At 43.1% G+C, this 16,582-nt stretch overlaps 1 protein-coding gene and 1 non-coding gene across 2 annotated transcripts in view; both read right to left on the bottom strand.

Annotated features, from left to right (window-relative positions):
* LOC124612376 (coiled-coil domain-containing protein 43) overlaps positions 1 to 16,252 on the bottom strand; it is a 37,375-nt gene extending 21,123 nt beyond the window's left edge. The window contains exons 1-2 of the mRNA XM_047140544.1: positions 15,953 to 16,252; positions 1,524 to 1,745 (exon numbers count right to left, since the gene is read on the bottom strand). Of these exons, the coding sequence (XP_046996500.1) occupies positions 1,524 to 1,745; positions 15,953 to 16,117 (387 nt within the window). The 5' untranslated portion in view covers positions 16,118 to 16,252. The remainder of the gene's footprint in view (positions 1 to 1,523; positions 1,746 to 15,952) is intronic.
* Positions 8,781 to 8,855, bottom strand: Trnar-gcg. Its single transcript has one exon. It is a non-coding gene; the product is annotated as a tRNA-Arg (tRNA).
* Positions 16,253 to 16,582: the final 330 nt, after the last annotated feature.

Here is a 16,582-nt window from a genome sequence, read left to right on the forward strand (position 1 = left end):
TTAGGAGTATGCATACCCCAGTAAAGGCTGACTGTCTTCTAACCAATCCAAGATTGCTTTGAGAATTCGGAGTTGTTAATGAAAGTGGATAACTACATTATGTTTTCACATTACAGTACTATAAAGCTTTTGCAAGAAAATCGTGCTGAGATCTATAGTGCATTATAGTAATGTCTTCTCATTTTGCTGAGTTCAGTGTCTTACTCATCATATGGAGATGCTGACACTTTTTTAGATGGGCTGAGGGGAGGATATGAAGATGTACATGGGGAATAGTGACATGTTTCTCTGAACAAACTAAAATCAGAACAAGTGGTATACTAGCAAATTTGTTTGTGCTGGTGTCAACAGCATTGTTCCTTGACACATAGGGCAATTGAGAGTGAAACTGTTATATCACAGAATATTTTACAATAGGCACCAACCGAGTGAGGCAGTGCAGTTGTTAAGACACTGACCCCATATTTGGGCAGATGGAGATCACTCTGTCCGGTCCCCTAATTAGGTTTTCCATGGGTTTCTTAAGTCACTTCACTCAAGTACCATCTGTACTATCCTCTTAGCAAACTTATATATTTTGTGTAGGTACATTCTTTGAAATAAATAACCTATTTATTTCTTTTTTTTTTCTAATTCTCTAATTTGCTTAACATGAATAAGATATCTACCGTTCCACACACTAACCTGTGGAATGTCATGAAACTTCCTGGCAGATTAAAACTGTGTGCCGGACCGAGACTCGAACTCTAGACCTTTGCCTTTCGCGGGCAAGTGCTCTACCACAGAATTTGCAAGGTTCGCAGAAGAGCTTCTGTGAAGTTTGAAAGGTAGGAGATGAGGTACTGACAGAATTGAAGCTGTGAGGATGGGTTGTGAGTCGTGCTTGGGTTGCTGATATGACAGAGAATTTGCCCGCGAATGCAAAGGTACCGAGTTCGAGTCTCGGTCCGGAACACAGTTTTAATCTGCCAGGAAGTTTCATATCAGTGCACACTCCAGTGCAGAGTGAAAATTTCATTCTGTAGAATTTGTTTTTTTTCTCATGACAACGTCCTCACAAGTAGTACGCGTCCCGATGTATGCAAATGAGTGGCTATTTTACCCGAGAGGATGCTACCATCATCTGACCATATAGTACAGCTGCAGGTCTTCAGAAAATGTAACAGCTGCTGTTTCAGTTTGTTTTCATTACCAACACAGAATGACTATGTTGACTAATGTTACAAGGGTATGTGACTCAATCACCCAGATTGTTGGTCTGTCCCTTTTGGGAACTTTATGTTAGTCCAGCCTCTCTGCAGATACCCCTATGATGTAGAGTTGTGTGTAAGCTGAGAAATGCCGACATGAATACCATCGCCATCACTGTGGTTCATGTAGATGTAATTAAAGTGGAAATATCTGTTCCACTTATGAGACAGACTACACACATAATGGTCACATTAAACCATTCCCAACAGACGAAAGCTGGTAATAAATTCTTCCACAAATTTAAACCTTCCAGTCTTTTTCTATGAACATACCTGACTATACTGTGCCAAAATAGCTTCACGAATTCTTCTTTCCTCATCTGTGTAAGTTCTCTGAACAGTTGTTGGACGAGCTTGAGATTCCATGAGTTTTGCCAGTTTTATATCCATTGCTTCTGCTCCTGCAACTTCTGCTTCCTTTACCGAACTAGCTGCCTGAGAAGTGTTTCGCCACTTCTCCAGAATCTCTCTGCAGTGGTTTCTAATACCATTTTCCTGGAAAAAAAAGTTATAGTGAATAACAACTGGCCATGCGAGAATCACACCTATTAATAGATCTTACAATGACATTATTTTGGCAAAAATGAGCATATAAATAAAAGCAACTTTCAAAACAGCCATAAAGAATTAAAAACATACTTGTCACACAAATGAAACAGGTGTTCATATCTAAGTTTTTATTAAGTGAAAGGCGCACTTTCACTATCTATATGATATAATAGGCCAAATGCATTATTTGACTTTCAACTGTCCAATGTTTTCCCTAACTGATATAGTAGTTGTCACGCGTCACTGAAATAGAATGTTATAACAGATGACCATCATCAGAACACAGCAGTTTAGACACCCTGAAGAATGCTCCCAGGGCAGTGGAAACATCATCAGTATAAGTGTTTCTGATGGTTCAACATAACATGGCCAAGTACCCAAAAGGCTTTTATTCAAAATGGCTGTTTGTTTTGTTTTCTTTTAGGGCGCAAAACCAACTAGGGCACTATGCGCCCATGTCAGAATGCGGAGAGAAAAAAAAAAAGCAACTATGCGTTAAGCCCAATCGACAGAAGGAAAGACAATTAAAAACAGGTTCTTAGAGAAAGGTCCATAAAAATGCCAGAGAAACAAGAGATCTTGAACTAAAGATTAAATGACCTTCACCATATTGCTACTATGGATAAAAAGTAAAGTGTGGTCAATAGTCTGCGTGCCATCCGCTAAAAAGGCAGATAACTCAAACCGCAAACATAAATAGGAACGTAAGGTCATGAAATTTACAGCAATAGAGCGAGGCTGGAGTAGTGTCCTTAGGAAGTGAATGAAGGCCCAGGTGAACAAGGGCTGACAGACGAAGCCAAGGTGGGGTTCCCACCCATTAGGAAAGTGGCAGGTTGCATGAGTTAAGCTGATGGAGCAAGAGCCGAAAGCAAACTACAGGAGGAAACAGAAGATAGGTGTGAACATATTGGCAATCAAAGAAGTCATCGAAGGAGGCGGCACAGGATGGGTGGCTAGGCATGGCAGACAAACGGCATGCATATATTTTTTTTTTTTTATGGTTTCAGGGCGCAAAACTGCTACGGTCATTAGCGCCCAGTCTGTGACTTAGGAAAAGGTAAAAAAACGAAACTGGAAACCGGCAGCAATGGGAACGAAACTAAAAAAACTGGAGAAACGAAAAACAGAAGGAAAGCTTAAAAAACCACTATAGAAGGGGGTTGGTTGTCCCCAAAAAGAGCTTCAAATCACTAACGTCATCTCACCGGCACAAATAAACTCGAGAACGCGATCGGCTGAGCGCGTGTCATCTGCTAAAACGGAAGATATTTCAGGCGTCAGCTGAAGACGGGCGCGTAACAGAGTAAAACAGGGGCACTAAATTAAAAGGTGTCTTACCGGCCACAGCTGAGAGCAGTGGGGACAGAGTGGGGGAGGATCGCCACTTAAAAGATGTCGATGGCTAAAAAGACAGTGCCCTATCTGGAGTCTAGTGAAAATTACCTCCTTCCAACGATGCGTTCGGGAGGAAGAGGTCCAAGCACAGGGAAGAGCTTTCGTGTCCCGCAATTTATTATTGGGAAGTGTCGACCAATGTGCGTGCCATAAAAGAACAACACGACGACATAAAACACTCCGTAGATTGGCGAAGGGAATTGTGCGAATAGCTGGCCGAAGAAGAGATACTGCAGCCTTGGCCGCTATATCGGCCGCCTCATTTCCGCAGATACCAACGTGTCCTGGGATCCAGAGGAACGCCACCGAGACGCCCCCAAGTGGAGCAAGCGTAGGCAGTGCTGAATCTGGTGGACCAGAGGGCGGACAGGGTAGAGAGCTTGGAGACTGAGAGAATCTGAACAGATAACATACTGTATCCGCTGATGGCGACGGATGTATTGGACAGCCTGGAGAACAGCCTAAAGCTCCGCAGTATAAACCGAACACTGGTCGGGAAGCCGAAATCGATTTGGGGTGTCGCCAACAATATAGGCACTCCCTACACCAGACAATGTTTTTGAGCCATCAGTGTAAATAAATGTAGCTTCCTTCATTTGTGCACATAGAGCAGAAAATGCCCGACGATAAACAAGTGACGGGGAAACTGACAAAGGTCACAGAGCAGGCAGGTCCGGGAACGGAGCCAAGGCGGTGCTGTACCCAAGTTGTCAAGAAAGTTTTAGGAAAGCGGAAGGAAAGAGAATGGAGCAGTTGACGGAAGCGGACTCCCGGTGTTAGTAGGGAGGAAGGGCGGCCTCCGTACCCTAAATCCAAGGCGGCGTCAAAAAAAATGTCATGGGCCGGATTTGCAGGCATGGAAGACAGATGGCTAGCATAACGACTCAGAAGGACAGCTCGCCGATTGGACAGCGGAGGTTCAGCAGTCTCAGCATAAAGGCTTTCCACAGGGCTGGTGCAAAAAGCTCCAGACACTAAACGTAATCCATGGTGGTGGATAGAGTCAAGACGCCGAAGAATAGACGGCCGAGCAGAGGAGTAAACTATGCTTCCATAGTCAAATTTTGAACGCACTAAGGCGCGATAGAGGCGGAGAAGGACCACTCGGTCCACTCCCCAGGAGATACCATTCAGGACACGGAGGGCGCTGAGGGATCGCAGACAGCGAGCCAAAAGATAGGCAACGAGGGAGGACCAGCACAGTTTCCTGTCAAACATAAGACCCAAGAATTTAGCGACGTCCGAAAACGGAAGGTTGACAGGTCCTAGATGTTAGGAAGGTGCAAGAAACTCAGTACGATGCCAAAAATTAACACAAACAGTCTTACTGGGAGAAAAGTGGAAGCCTGTTTCGATGCTCCAAGAGCATGCATATCTGCTGAGAAGGAAGTCACAGCAGTACTCCGGCAGCTTTTGCAAACAGACTCTCAATCGGGCTAGTGTAAAAGGTGCCATGGCCAAACGGATGCCACAGTGGTGGATTGTATTGAGATGGCGTAAGGTGGAAAGATGTGCAGATGCATACACGAAACACCCATAGTCCAGTTTCAAATGGACACGGGACTGGTACAAATAGAGGATGGTCCGACCCATTTACCAGGAAGTACTGCTGAGGACACACAAGACACTGAGGGGCAGTATACAGCAGGTGGCCAGATAAGACACATGGGAGGACCAAGAAAGTCTCCTATCAAGCATGAGCCCCAGGAATTTCCTAGCTTCAACAAATGGAAGAGCAACAGACCCAAGACACAAAGATGGTGGAAGAAACCAACTGTGCCACCAGAAATTCAAACAAACAATTTTATCAGTTGAAAAGCGGAAGACATTGTCAATGCTCCATGATTAAAGACGATTGAGACATAGCCGAAGACACTGCTTGAGGAGACAAGTCTGAAGAACTGCAATAGATGGCAAACTTGTCAACAAAAAGGGAGCTGTAGATGCCCGGTCAGAGATAGGGCAGGAATAGGATTAATGGCGATAGCAAAGAGGAAGCCACTCAGGGCAGAACCCTGTGGCACTCCGTTTTCCTGGATAAAGGTGTCTGACAAGGCAGAAACCACACATACCTTGAAAACTCTGTCTTTCAAAAAGTCCTGAAGGAAACAGGGCATGTGGCCATGCAAGCCCAATGAGTAGAGAGTACGGGGGATACCAGTCCTCCAGCAGGTGTTGTAAGCTTTCTCCAAATCGGAAAACACAGCCATAGTCTGGTATTCCTGCAGAAAACCATTCATGACATGGGTTGACAAAGTGACAAGATTGTCAACTGCAGAATGGCGTGCTCAAAATCCACACTATGCAGTGGTCAGTAAAATGTGAGACTCTAGCCACCATACCAGCAGGCATGAATCATACATTCCATCACCTTGCAAACATGGCTGGTGAGAGAAATAGGGCAATAACTAGAAAGAGGTGTTTGTCATTACCAGGTTTTGATATGGGTACGACACTGGCTTCATGCCAGCATCTGGAAAACATGCCCTCTGCCCAGATGTGATTGTACATATGAAGGAGAAAGTGCTTCCTCGCAAGAGAAAGGTTCTGCAACATCTGAATATAAAAGTCATCCGGCCCTGGGGCTGAGGATCGGGATGAAGTGAGAGCATCATCAAGCTCCATCATAGTAAAAGCAGCATTGTAACACTCACTATTCTGGGAAAAGAATGATATCGCCTGAGCCGCCTCCAATTGTTTCTGATGCACGAAGGCAGGGTGATAGTGGAAGGAGCTTGAAATCGCCACAAAATAGCGGCCAAGGTCTTGGAGATAGCAACAGGGTCCACTATGCCATCATCTGCTGCTGTCAGACTTGATCTTGGTCCCAGAAACCCATCTCACGTTAGCCCACACAATGGAAGAGGTAGTGGAACTGTTAAAAGAACTTGTAAATGAAATATAGCAAGCTTTTTGGTAGCCCGAAGAACACGATGACACTGTGCAGACAGCTGTTTATAACAAATGCAGTTTGCCACTGTAGGATGACAGTTAAGAACACAGAGAGCACGTCTCCATTCGCAAATTGCGTTGTGTTATACCTCAGTCCACCAAGGAACCAGGACACGGCGCAGTATAGAAGAAGTGGGAGGAATGGAAAGTTCTGCAGCAGTAAGGATAAAGTTTGTAAGATATTCTACCTGGTCATCACAACTGGGGAAATGTGGTTCGTTGAAGGTTGCCAGGGAAGAGTACAGCCTCCAATTGGCCTTAGAAAGCTGCCATTTTGGCGTGCACTTAGGGGAGGAGGGGGGGTGGGGGGTAGGAGTCGACAAATGAATAGCACACAGGAAGTGGTTGCTAGAGTACGTGTCGGAGAGAACAGACCACTCGAGATGATGGGCAAGCTGGTCAGTGTAGAAGAAGAGATCCAAATAGGAATAGGCGAGCGTGGAATCTGAAAGGAACATGCTCCCATGTTAACGCAGACGAGGTTAAGTTGATAGAGAAGGTCAACCATGAGGGCACCTCTCCGGCAGGTTCTGGGAGTCCTCGGGAGGGAGGAGAGAGGGGTCAAAGCAGACTGGGAAAAAATGTAGGAGCTCAAAGCGGTCGTCAGAAAGCAATTTTGTTTCCTCGAGGCAGAGAACTAGTGGACGCTGTGATTCTAAGAGCAGCAATAAGTCCTCTTTGTTGGATCAAAGGACACGAATGTTCCATTGGAGTAATGTCATGACAAGGAAAGTGGACGAACGAAAAAATGAAGTGTCACCTCAGTGGCTGCCGAGTGCCAGCCTTCAAAGACTCTCTGGTACAGGGCACAGGGGCTGGAGGATCCTGCTGCATAAAATCTACAGAGGTGTCAGCATTCTCCTCCTGTCGGCCTACGGAGTCCAGGGCCGAAAAACGGTTGGCGGTGCACACCGGTAACATGGAGGTCAGCCAGGTGAGGATATCACGTTGCAACATTGTCAAAAAGGATTTCAGAGTCGGCGAAGGAGAAGACTGCTTGGAGACTTTCTAGTTGGCAGAGGAAGACTCAGATGTTTGTTAGCTGAAGGGACATAGGACATCTTCACAGAAGTATTCCTTCTGTCCTTTCCAGCCTGCTGGTTGTGTAGCAGGTACTTCAACCCATGAGGTGAAAGCTTGGTGGCCTGTTGCACAGCTGGAGGAGATGGGGATGCTACCATGACACTGGGCGATTTTACAACTACGTTGCTGAATTTCAGGTCACATGTCTGCGTGGCCATGTCCTTTGTGGAGTGAGCAGCAGCAAAAATAGTACTGCAAGTCCTGGATGGTAGAACACAGGGTTTACGACATTAAACAACTTGCAAGTGACCGGTAAGACATTTTTTCCTTCACCTGGATCTCCTAGCCAGTGCGCTTATCGAGATATGCTGGACATTCTTGGAAGGTGGCGGCATGGTCACCATTGCAGTTCGTACAGTGCGGAGAAGCAGGTAGATAATCGCCCTCATGAGCATCCCTACCACAGGTTACATACTTGGCCGGATGTAAACAGAACATTCGAGTAACAATGACACTGGTAGCAATGCATCGGGTTCAAAATGTATGGTCAGACTATAACTTCATAACCTGCTTTGATCTTTGATAGAAGCACCAATCTATCAAAAGTGAGAAAAAGAGTGCATGTGGGCACTAAGGAGGCATCTATCTTTTTCATCACCTGATGGACTACAATGACACCCTGATCAGATTTACATTTGGATTTCTGCCTCTGTCAGACCATCGCGCAGCCTAGTGTAAATAACACTCTGGGAGACTTCAGCATTCGATGGGCCTCGATACAAACAGGATAGCCCTGAAGGAGCGAAGCTGCAAGCAGTAGTAGTGCTTGAGAATCAGAAGTAGTCTCCGAAAGCAAAGTGTCATTTTGTAAACGAGAGCAGGATTTCACAGGGCCAGTAACTGCATCAACACCTTTCTGAATAATAAACAGATTTACCATAGTGAAGGACTGACTGTCTTCAGTATGTGAAACCACATGGAACTATGGTGCGGCTGAGAGGGGCTTTGAATTGTTAGGCTCATTCCATTTACGTTTAGTAGAAGTTGACCGATGAAGATGATGGGCTCACTGGGAGAAAATCCCCATGATTGCCAGCAACTCCGATGGTGTGCTTGTTCCGACTGGGGGCACCCTTCAGAAGGGGCAAACCCACTTTAGGTGATCGTTCACACCTCAATTCATACCTTTCTAACACCTGACAGAGGGACCAGTCGGCAATTCGGAAAGGTAGCAGCTCAGGCAGTCAGCGCTCCTTGGGTCTGGCCTTTACCAGGGGGTACATGCGAGCCCTACCTGTCTACCCAGGGCTAGAAATTACACATTACCCAGTCACCTGTTATGCATCGGACATTTGCGCTGGGCTTCAGGAATGCACAGGGAGAAAGAAGAAAAAGAGAAACCTCAAACACCAAAGTGGAGGAAGAATAGGAGAAGGGGAATGGAGAAAGAAAAAGGGAACAAAAAACAGTGATACTGGCTACTGAAAAAGCAGAACACATTAATAAAAACATTCCAGACATGTTCCCCAAATCAGGGGGAAAAGAATAGCAAGAGGATAGACATGCAGCAAACAATGTTGCTGAGACTTCCTGGCAGATTAAAACTGTATGCCTGACCGAGACTCGAACTCGGGACCTTTGCTTTTCGCGGGCAAGTGCTCTACCAACTGAGCTACCGAAGCACGACTCACGCCCAGTACTCGCAGCTTTACTTCTGCCAGTACCTCGTCTCCTACCTTCCAAACTTTACAGAAGCTCTCCTGCGAACCTTGCAGAACTAGCACTCCTGAAAGAAAGGATATTGCGGAGACATGGCTTAGCCACAGCCTGGGGGATGTTTCCACACACACACACACACACACACACACACACACACACACACACAGTTTTAATCTGCCAGGAAGTTTCATATCAGCGCACACTCCGCTGCAGAGTGAAAATCTCATTCTGGGAATGTTGCTGAGGTTGGGGCCCTATGGTAGTCAAGCATGAACTCGCCAAAGAGCGGCGAGTCCCCAGGGGAGAAAAATGGCTGTGAAAGCGTATGACATCTTACAAAACCAGGGTGGTGATTCTTCTGGGAAAACCTGCAATTCTGAGGAAATTACATGTAACCTGGAAAAATCAGGGAAATCAAATCTCAGGGAATTTCATAAAATTTCAAGGAGTTCTGTGTTTTTAACCTAGTACTGAAAGAGTTTTATAAATCACAAACTTTAAAATGCTTAATATTTCAAAGAGTGTTAAGCGTATGAATATTATTTCGTACAAACTACTGCTTACGGCTGATATATAGCCCAGTAGCTCAGCTGAAAGAAAAGCCATTATTGTGGTATGCTGTCTCCCTCCTCCCCCCCCCCCCCCCACTCACCATCAATTTATTAGGAGCTGCTGTTTGACACCATCTTCTCTCTCTCTCTGTCTCTCTCTCTCTCTCTCTCTCTCTCACACTCACACACACACACACACACACACACACACACACACACACACACCTGAAATTCTCAGGGAACTTTTTTTTCCAAGTTTGAGTAGCCACCCTGAAAAATGACTTGTTTCAAGCTCTTTCAGTGTTAGATTTTCTGAAAATTTCTCTCAAGATTGATGCTAATCAGTCAACACACAAATTCCATTTGGAATTTATATTCGTGGTGAAATTTGACACACACTGCCTTCATCATGTCTCCTGTCTGTGATCATGAACTGGAAAAGATATTTTTGGCTACACACTTCTTGCATGTGACATTTATTACAATGTTTTAGCCACAGCATTCAATGGAGGAACAAGACAGAATCCCTGTCTACATTTAATGAAAGGTGCACAAATCTTGCATTAAAGTGTTTCAGAATTCTGCAACATAATTTTGATGAAAGAGTTTTGTATTGTAAAAATACTGTGCTTCTCCTTACTCAATTTTAGCTGAAAATGTTATGCATATAAGCTTCACTTCAGTAATTCAATATTGCAGGAGTGTGTACTTGTCAGTAAAATCTGACGACCAATGACCACTGCTGCACACAATGTGGAGCACAACATGCAATAAGACTACTAATAAGCAGAATTACTCATTACTTTCTTTTAAAATTCCCATCTTCCCAACTTAGCACTTTTTGTTGGCCATGTAGCTATACTACAGGCAATACTTTTTGAATGACTGTTCTCATGCTGCTGTTTTCGATTTAATTTAGTAATGGAGAGGTTTAACATTTTGTAGAGCTATGCCAAGATGTGCAAAGAAAAGTTTTGCGCCACCTACATAGCTGCAAACACAAGTGGTTTTGAATTCAAGGGGGTCAGACACTGAAAATTTAATGTTTAAAAAACTTTACTGTGAAACAAAGCCAATACATTAAAACAAAATAAAGGCAGCCTGTCAAACTGCATAACTGTGAAATCATAATCTGCTGTTGGGTAACAATTAATACCGTTTTTCTCCATCCTATACATTGTAACAGTGTGACTATATCAACTTTACACACACTTTTTATTTTCCATTTTGAGTAACAGTGCTAGGTCAATTATATAAAAACATTGGCTGAGTGATGGAATTAGGGCTGCAAGTTGGAGAAAATCCTTTTATTGACTGTTAAAAATGCTTCATGTTGATAAACAGCCGCCATGTAGTATTTCAACCCACCAGGTGATGGACTATCTGGTGGGAGGTTGGTGACAGCATCACAATAATGAACCTTGGGCACCATCAAACTCTGCTATTGCCAGAAATAATGAGACATTAATTAAACTGTTATGCATCAGTTGTTGGCTTGTATTCTTTTGAAACTGATGTTCATCTATTACAGCATCAGGACAAACTATTTAACACTGATGTGGACCCCTTCATATTGTTAAATTTAGACAAAAGTCCGTTTTTACAAAGCACCTTGCTTGTAATTCGTAATTTCAGAATACAGTCACAATCTGTTTGTTCAGGGATATGCTATTTTCCTTTCTGCAATGAGAGTATTTGTGAGACTGAGTAGCAATTTAATTTTGAGTTTAGTACAATACAGTTAACATTTACTTTTCATTCAAAGTGTGAACTATTTTATAGGGAGATAGAATTACCCTTTCAGTGTCCTGTTTATTCTCAGAAATTAAAATTTGCACAGATCAGCGGGACTTTTGCTACTGTAGGAATAACATGTGCCTAGGCAGTAAGATGCAAATTTAGGGCTCCAGGAAAACTGAGTATTTATCTGTTGAACATAATCAGGGATTTTTTAATGTCTGTGTGTGCATGTGTTTGGAGCTTAAAGGCATCCAATTGTGAGGTTATTGACACCCTTACACACATCAAAAGAAACAAATGTGGATAAAATACCAAAATGTTAACACACACAAGTGAAGAAATACTAAAATGTGCTATATAGGAGATTAAAACACAAGTAAAATGACAGAGATGCTTCCCACCTCAAAAAAAACAACCCCTTGAGTGAGGCAGTCGCCTTGTGAAACATTAAAACCATTCTTCTAAATTTTGGGAAAAATATTGGAGAGGCCCTAATTCAGAAAACTTTAAAACTCTTCCCACATGCATTTGAATGTTACTTAAAATAGATGGCAGATCTGTCAGTAAATCCATCATGGCCTGCTGGTTGGAAAATAAACAAAGACCAACAAAATTTGACGCACAGTTATCTATGCACCACACATTGGAGTCCTCTCGCCAGAGTAGGAAGGGCAGCGGCCTATACGAAGAAGAGTAAGAAGGACCTCGCCCTGTCAACATGGTTGAAAGGAGGTACACCACAGTCAAATTGTGGGCTTTACTACAAGAACTTAGTGTTGGTCACTTTCAGCTACTCATCTTCCCCTGACTTATGACTTTGTACCTCAATGACGAGGTGATAACATTCAGGTGGATGGCACACTGGAAGAACTGGGGATCACAACACATCTCCTTGGCTGCTATATCCGTCCTTTCATTCCCCACAACACCCACATGTCCTGGTACTCACCATGAAGACAACTACTTCCCCAGTCTTAGTTTGAGAAGGGCATCCTGGATTACTTTATCTGCTGGGTACAAAAGTTGGAGAATGTGAAGGGTACTCAGAGAATCAGAACAGACAAGAAATTTAGCACTGGAAGAATGTCTCATCTGCTCCAGTGCCCACAAGATTGCATATAATTCTGCGATGAAGACAGTAAATTCTTGAGGCAATCGGACCTTGAGGACACAGTACGAGAAAACGACAGAGCAACCAACAGAGTCCACCTGCTTATACCCATCCGTAAACACAGGTACATAGTTGTGGTGCTCACATAAAATGTTGCAAAATATCGCATTGAAAACAGAAGCGAGAGTGAAATCTCTCCTGTAATGCACCGAATTCAGAATTATGCTGTGTCTCTGCAGTATCCAGGGTGGAAGATGGTTAAAACTCTGGATTTGGGGTTGTACTTGCTCCACAAAGACTGACTTCAGCACACACACTGCAAGCAGATCCCAAACAGCATTGTGGCTCATGGACGGTTGGAGAACAGATGATCCAGAGGTGGACAAGCAACAGTATGGTGTGCGGGTGAAGCCTGAGCTGCGAGGAACTTACATGCCTGACACACCACAAGGAGTTTCCACTGGATGGTGAGTGGTGGTTCCCCAGCCTCAGCACAAGACTAGTTACGGGACTGGTCCTAAAAGCAACTGTGGACAGCTGAATCCAATCATGGTGGACAGTGTTAAGGATCTTCAAATAAGAAGGCCCCACCGATCCACACACTGTGCGAGGTCTCAAGTGTGACAACCACAACAATTTGGAGACAAAATGAGGCCCATAAACCTCACTGAGCCTCTAAAATGTATGGGGTCGACAGAAGCGTCCGATCCCACGCGTCTGCTTTGACCCGTGACGTAAGGGCGTTGTGTGTGACGTCATGACGGCGTGGAGTTTGGTTCGCGAGCGTGGCGTGTTTATAGATGTCGTCGTGTTGTGGTTTGTTGGGCTCTCTGGTGGTATGTTCGGGGTTTTCGTTTGTGTGGGGTAATGGGCTCAGTTTGCTTTTGCTCATTATCCATAATTGTTTGAGTATCGGCTGTGTTCGTAGTGGAATTCGTTTCAGTGAGTTAACGATTTTGTGTGAAGGTTAATATAGTGTTGTTCACTGTACGTCGTGTGGTAATTTTAGTAAAATTAATCGGTTGTTGTTTTGTTCAGGAATGGATATGACGGATAAAATTAAGTGCATAGGTCATGGGAAGTGTTCGAACCCAATGTGTGGCTGTGTACGTTGGTATTGGTATTCCAGATGTGTCAATTTTGTGATGTAGGTTCTTTTCGTCGTTTTGCGTGGTTTTGTATAGGGGTGGGTGTTTATATTTAGTTTGCCACCACCCAAAAACACCCCATTTCCCGCGCTTGTCCCGTTAGTGTCATTAGTCTTTTTGTGGAAAGTGTGTATGTTTGTTTTTCGATGTATTTTCGTCCTCATAATGTGTACGTAACGACTTTATATGCGCCATATTGGAATCGTGGTTTATGGTCGTTTCCACCGTATTTGCGACGCCGTGGGTCAAAGCAGACGGGCGGGATCGGACTCTTCCGTATTTCCAATGTATGACGGTGTCCCTCACATGCAAGACCGGGAGATTAAAAATATGACAAGACGAGTAAAAAGCGATCTCTCGCGCGCGCGCACACACACACTTACTTTTATCTGCAGGAATCCGAAAACCCATCTTTGCAGCCAACTCCTCTAACCTCTGCACTGTACATTACAACTGATGAGCCACTGCTGCAACACTGGAGAAGGAACAGAGACCAGCATAATTGTTTACAAATAAGGAGAATTGTACAGGACTCCTTACGATAGACGTGATAGTGTTTATGGCTATGGCAAACAGGGTTACACTTAAAACACTGCCCTGAGGGACACCATTCTCCTACTCAAAACAATCTGACAGTGAATCACCAACTTGGGTCCAGAAAAACCACCGAGACAGGAAAGACCATATGAAAATGGGGAGACGGCCATGAAAGCCCAATCAATGCAGTTGTGCATATTAGTAAAGGAAGAAGGAAGGAAGAGTAGGGTTTCTATTAATACGGTGATCAAAGAACATCTGCAGTTAATTAAACAAAACAAAGGGATTTTGTTTCATGAAATGAAGCTGGAAAAATCAGAGCTGGAAACTCCAGGGGTAAAAAAAGTGTGTGTGTGTAAAGATGATGTAACTTACCAAACGAAAGCATTGGTATGTTGATAGAAACACCAACTGCTTCATCAGGAAAGAGGGAAGGAGAGGGAAAGACGAAAGGATGTGGGTTTTAAGGGAGAGGGTAAGGAGTCATTCTAATCCCAGGAAGCGGAAAGACTTACCTTAGGGGGAAAAAGGGCAGGCGCGCGCGCCCACACACACACACACACACACACACACACACACACACACACACACACACCCATCTGCACATACACAGACACAAAAGCAGACGAGTGTTTGTTAGTGTCTCTATCGACATGCCAACACTTTCGTTTTTTAATGTTAGTGCCCGGGTATTACTTACATTTGCATTCATAAATCAAAATTTCTTAAGTACAGTGACCACCTTGCAAAATATGGTTGTGCAGGCATCTGGTACTAGATAGACAGCATACATTTAGTTGAAAATAATGTTGCCTGCCTACTTTCTATACTTTCAAATATATTTGGGGTAAGAAAACTTAAATCAGTCTATCTGTAGATGTACTGGGCATATGATAAGAATTCATAGTTTTACTAATTCAACAGCTTTTTATATAACTACTTTTGAAGGTGCAGTTGCCAGTGAAAATTTTTCCTAGAGTGGAATTTGAAACCAGATCTCCTGCTTATCATGAATATATGTCTTCACCAATAAGGGGGCCAGAATAAACGTCCAAGATTGACACTGGCATTCAAAATCACATTTTCCTCATATTGTTTGGAATGAATACGAATATTTTTTCTGATTACTGGGGAAGCATTTGGATGATTTAACAGTTTAAAATGCCTGCTTACTTTAAAGACTGTTCAAATCTGAGTGATGAAATTTTCCTTTCTCTCGAGCTATTCCTTACTCTGAAAGCTACATATACACATGTAAGTGATATTTCACATCGATGTAGTCCAGTGTTTTGATTCAAAACTACTCCACTGATTACATTTTAATCAGTTTATTGCGTTTCCTATGATGGTTCTTTCCCTAACTTATGATCAGACCACCTTTAGTTCCATAAACATTCTTTAGAGACACAATCTACTAACAATAGTGTCTTAAACTTTGAACATTCTGTTTTATTCAATACAGAGAAAAGACTGTCAGTGTGCAACCAGGGACACAGTACTAGCACATAATAACACTGCTTACACGCCGTTCTAGTATTCATGCAGGGAAGTACTGTTCTACATAACCAAACTACAGAGTCAGAATGTCATATTGAAACAAGTTGGCATATTCTATTTAGACAGTCTTTTATACATACAGATCGCTTCATACATGTTTAGCCATAGAAAACATGTTACTAGTATCCAACTATCCTGTATACTACTAGCTATAAAATAATGTCCAGAACATAACTCGGAATTCCCACTGAGTGTCATTTTCTATTACAATTACCGTTTTGTCACTAACCGGTAACTACAGCCTTATAAAGACAGCAATCGCACAACTTTCTACAGACAAACTAAGCACTGTGCTGGATCATAATAGTTTTATTCCCAATATTGCAGAAAATCAAATTTGGCAATGCTGAATATGATGATTCACAAAATCTGTCATCTAGAATATTTTTAACCTATTCAATTCTATGATATACTCACTGTTATCTCTGACAGAATCCCTTCCAAGGCTTCAGTTTTATCCTCCAGTGATTCATCTCCGTCCAAAATGCCTTTAATGTAAGATCCAAATACTCCTTCATCGATATTGAGAGCAAGCAATTTCAAACTCAGCCAAGAATCAAAATCCTCCCCACCAGCTGCCATATTTTCACCAAATCAGAGAAGTGTATTCACTTTGTACTCCAAAGTTTATACTATAATTCACTCCGAACATTTTAATACATTACCTACATTTAGAGCTCGATAATGCTCTTACACACGAATTTTAACAGCCATATGGTATGTATTAATTGACAGTACATATATTAAAAATACACTATCCTTCACAAACTGTTTTACTTTTACGCAGCATTGAAGAAAAAAACGGAAACACAACACCCTTCACAGACGCCTCGTCAACTGCAATCTGCTCTGCTGGACCACGGCCGCGCTCCATAGATTACAGTGCATTAATCATTCGAAACTATTATGCAGTCCATGTTTGTCGTCATAGTAGCCGCCAATTTGTATATGACATTCCCATTTCAAGAGATTTCTGATGAACCTTTAATAGTAATTTATGTGTGACTCACGGCATTGTAAACTGGGATGAATAGGGACAGTTTTGTG

Source organism: Schistocerca americana, chromosome 4, assembly GCF_021461395.2.
Source record: "Schistocerca americana isolate TAMUIC-IGC-003095 chromosome 4, iqSchAmer2.1, whole genome shotgun sequence".
NCBI classification, from domain to species: Eukaryota; Metazoa; Arthropoda; class Insecta; order Orthoptera; family Acrididae; genus Schistocerca; species Schistocerca americana.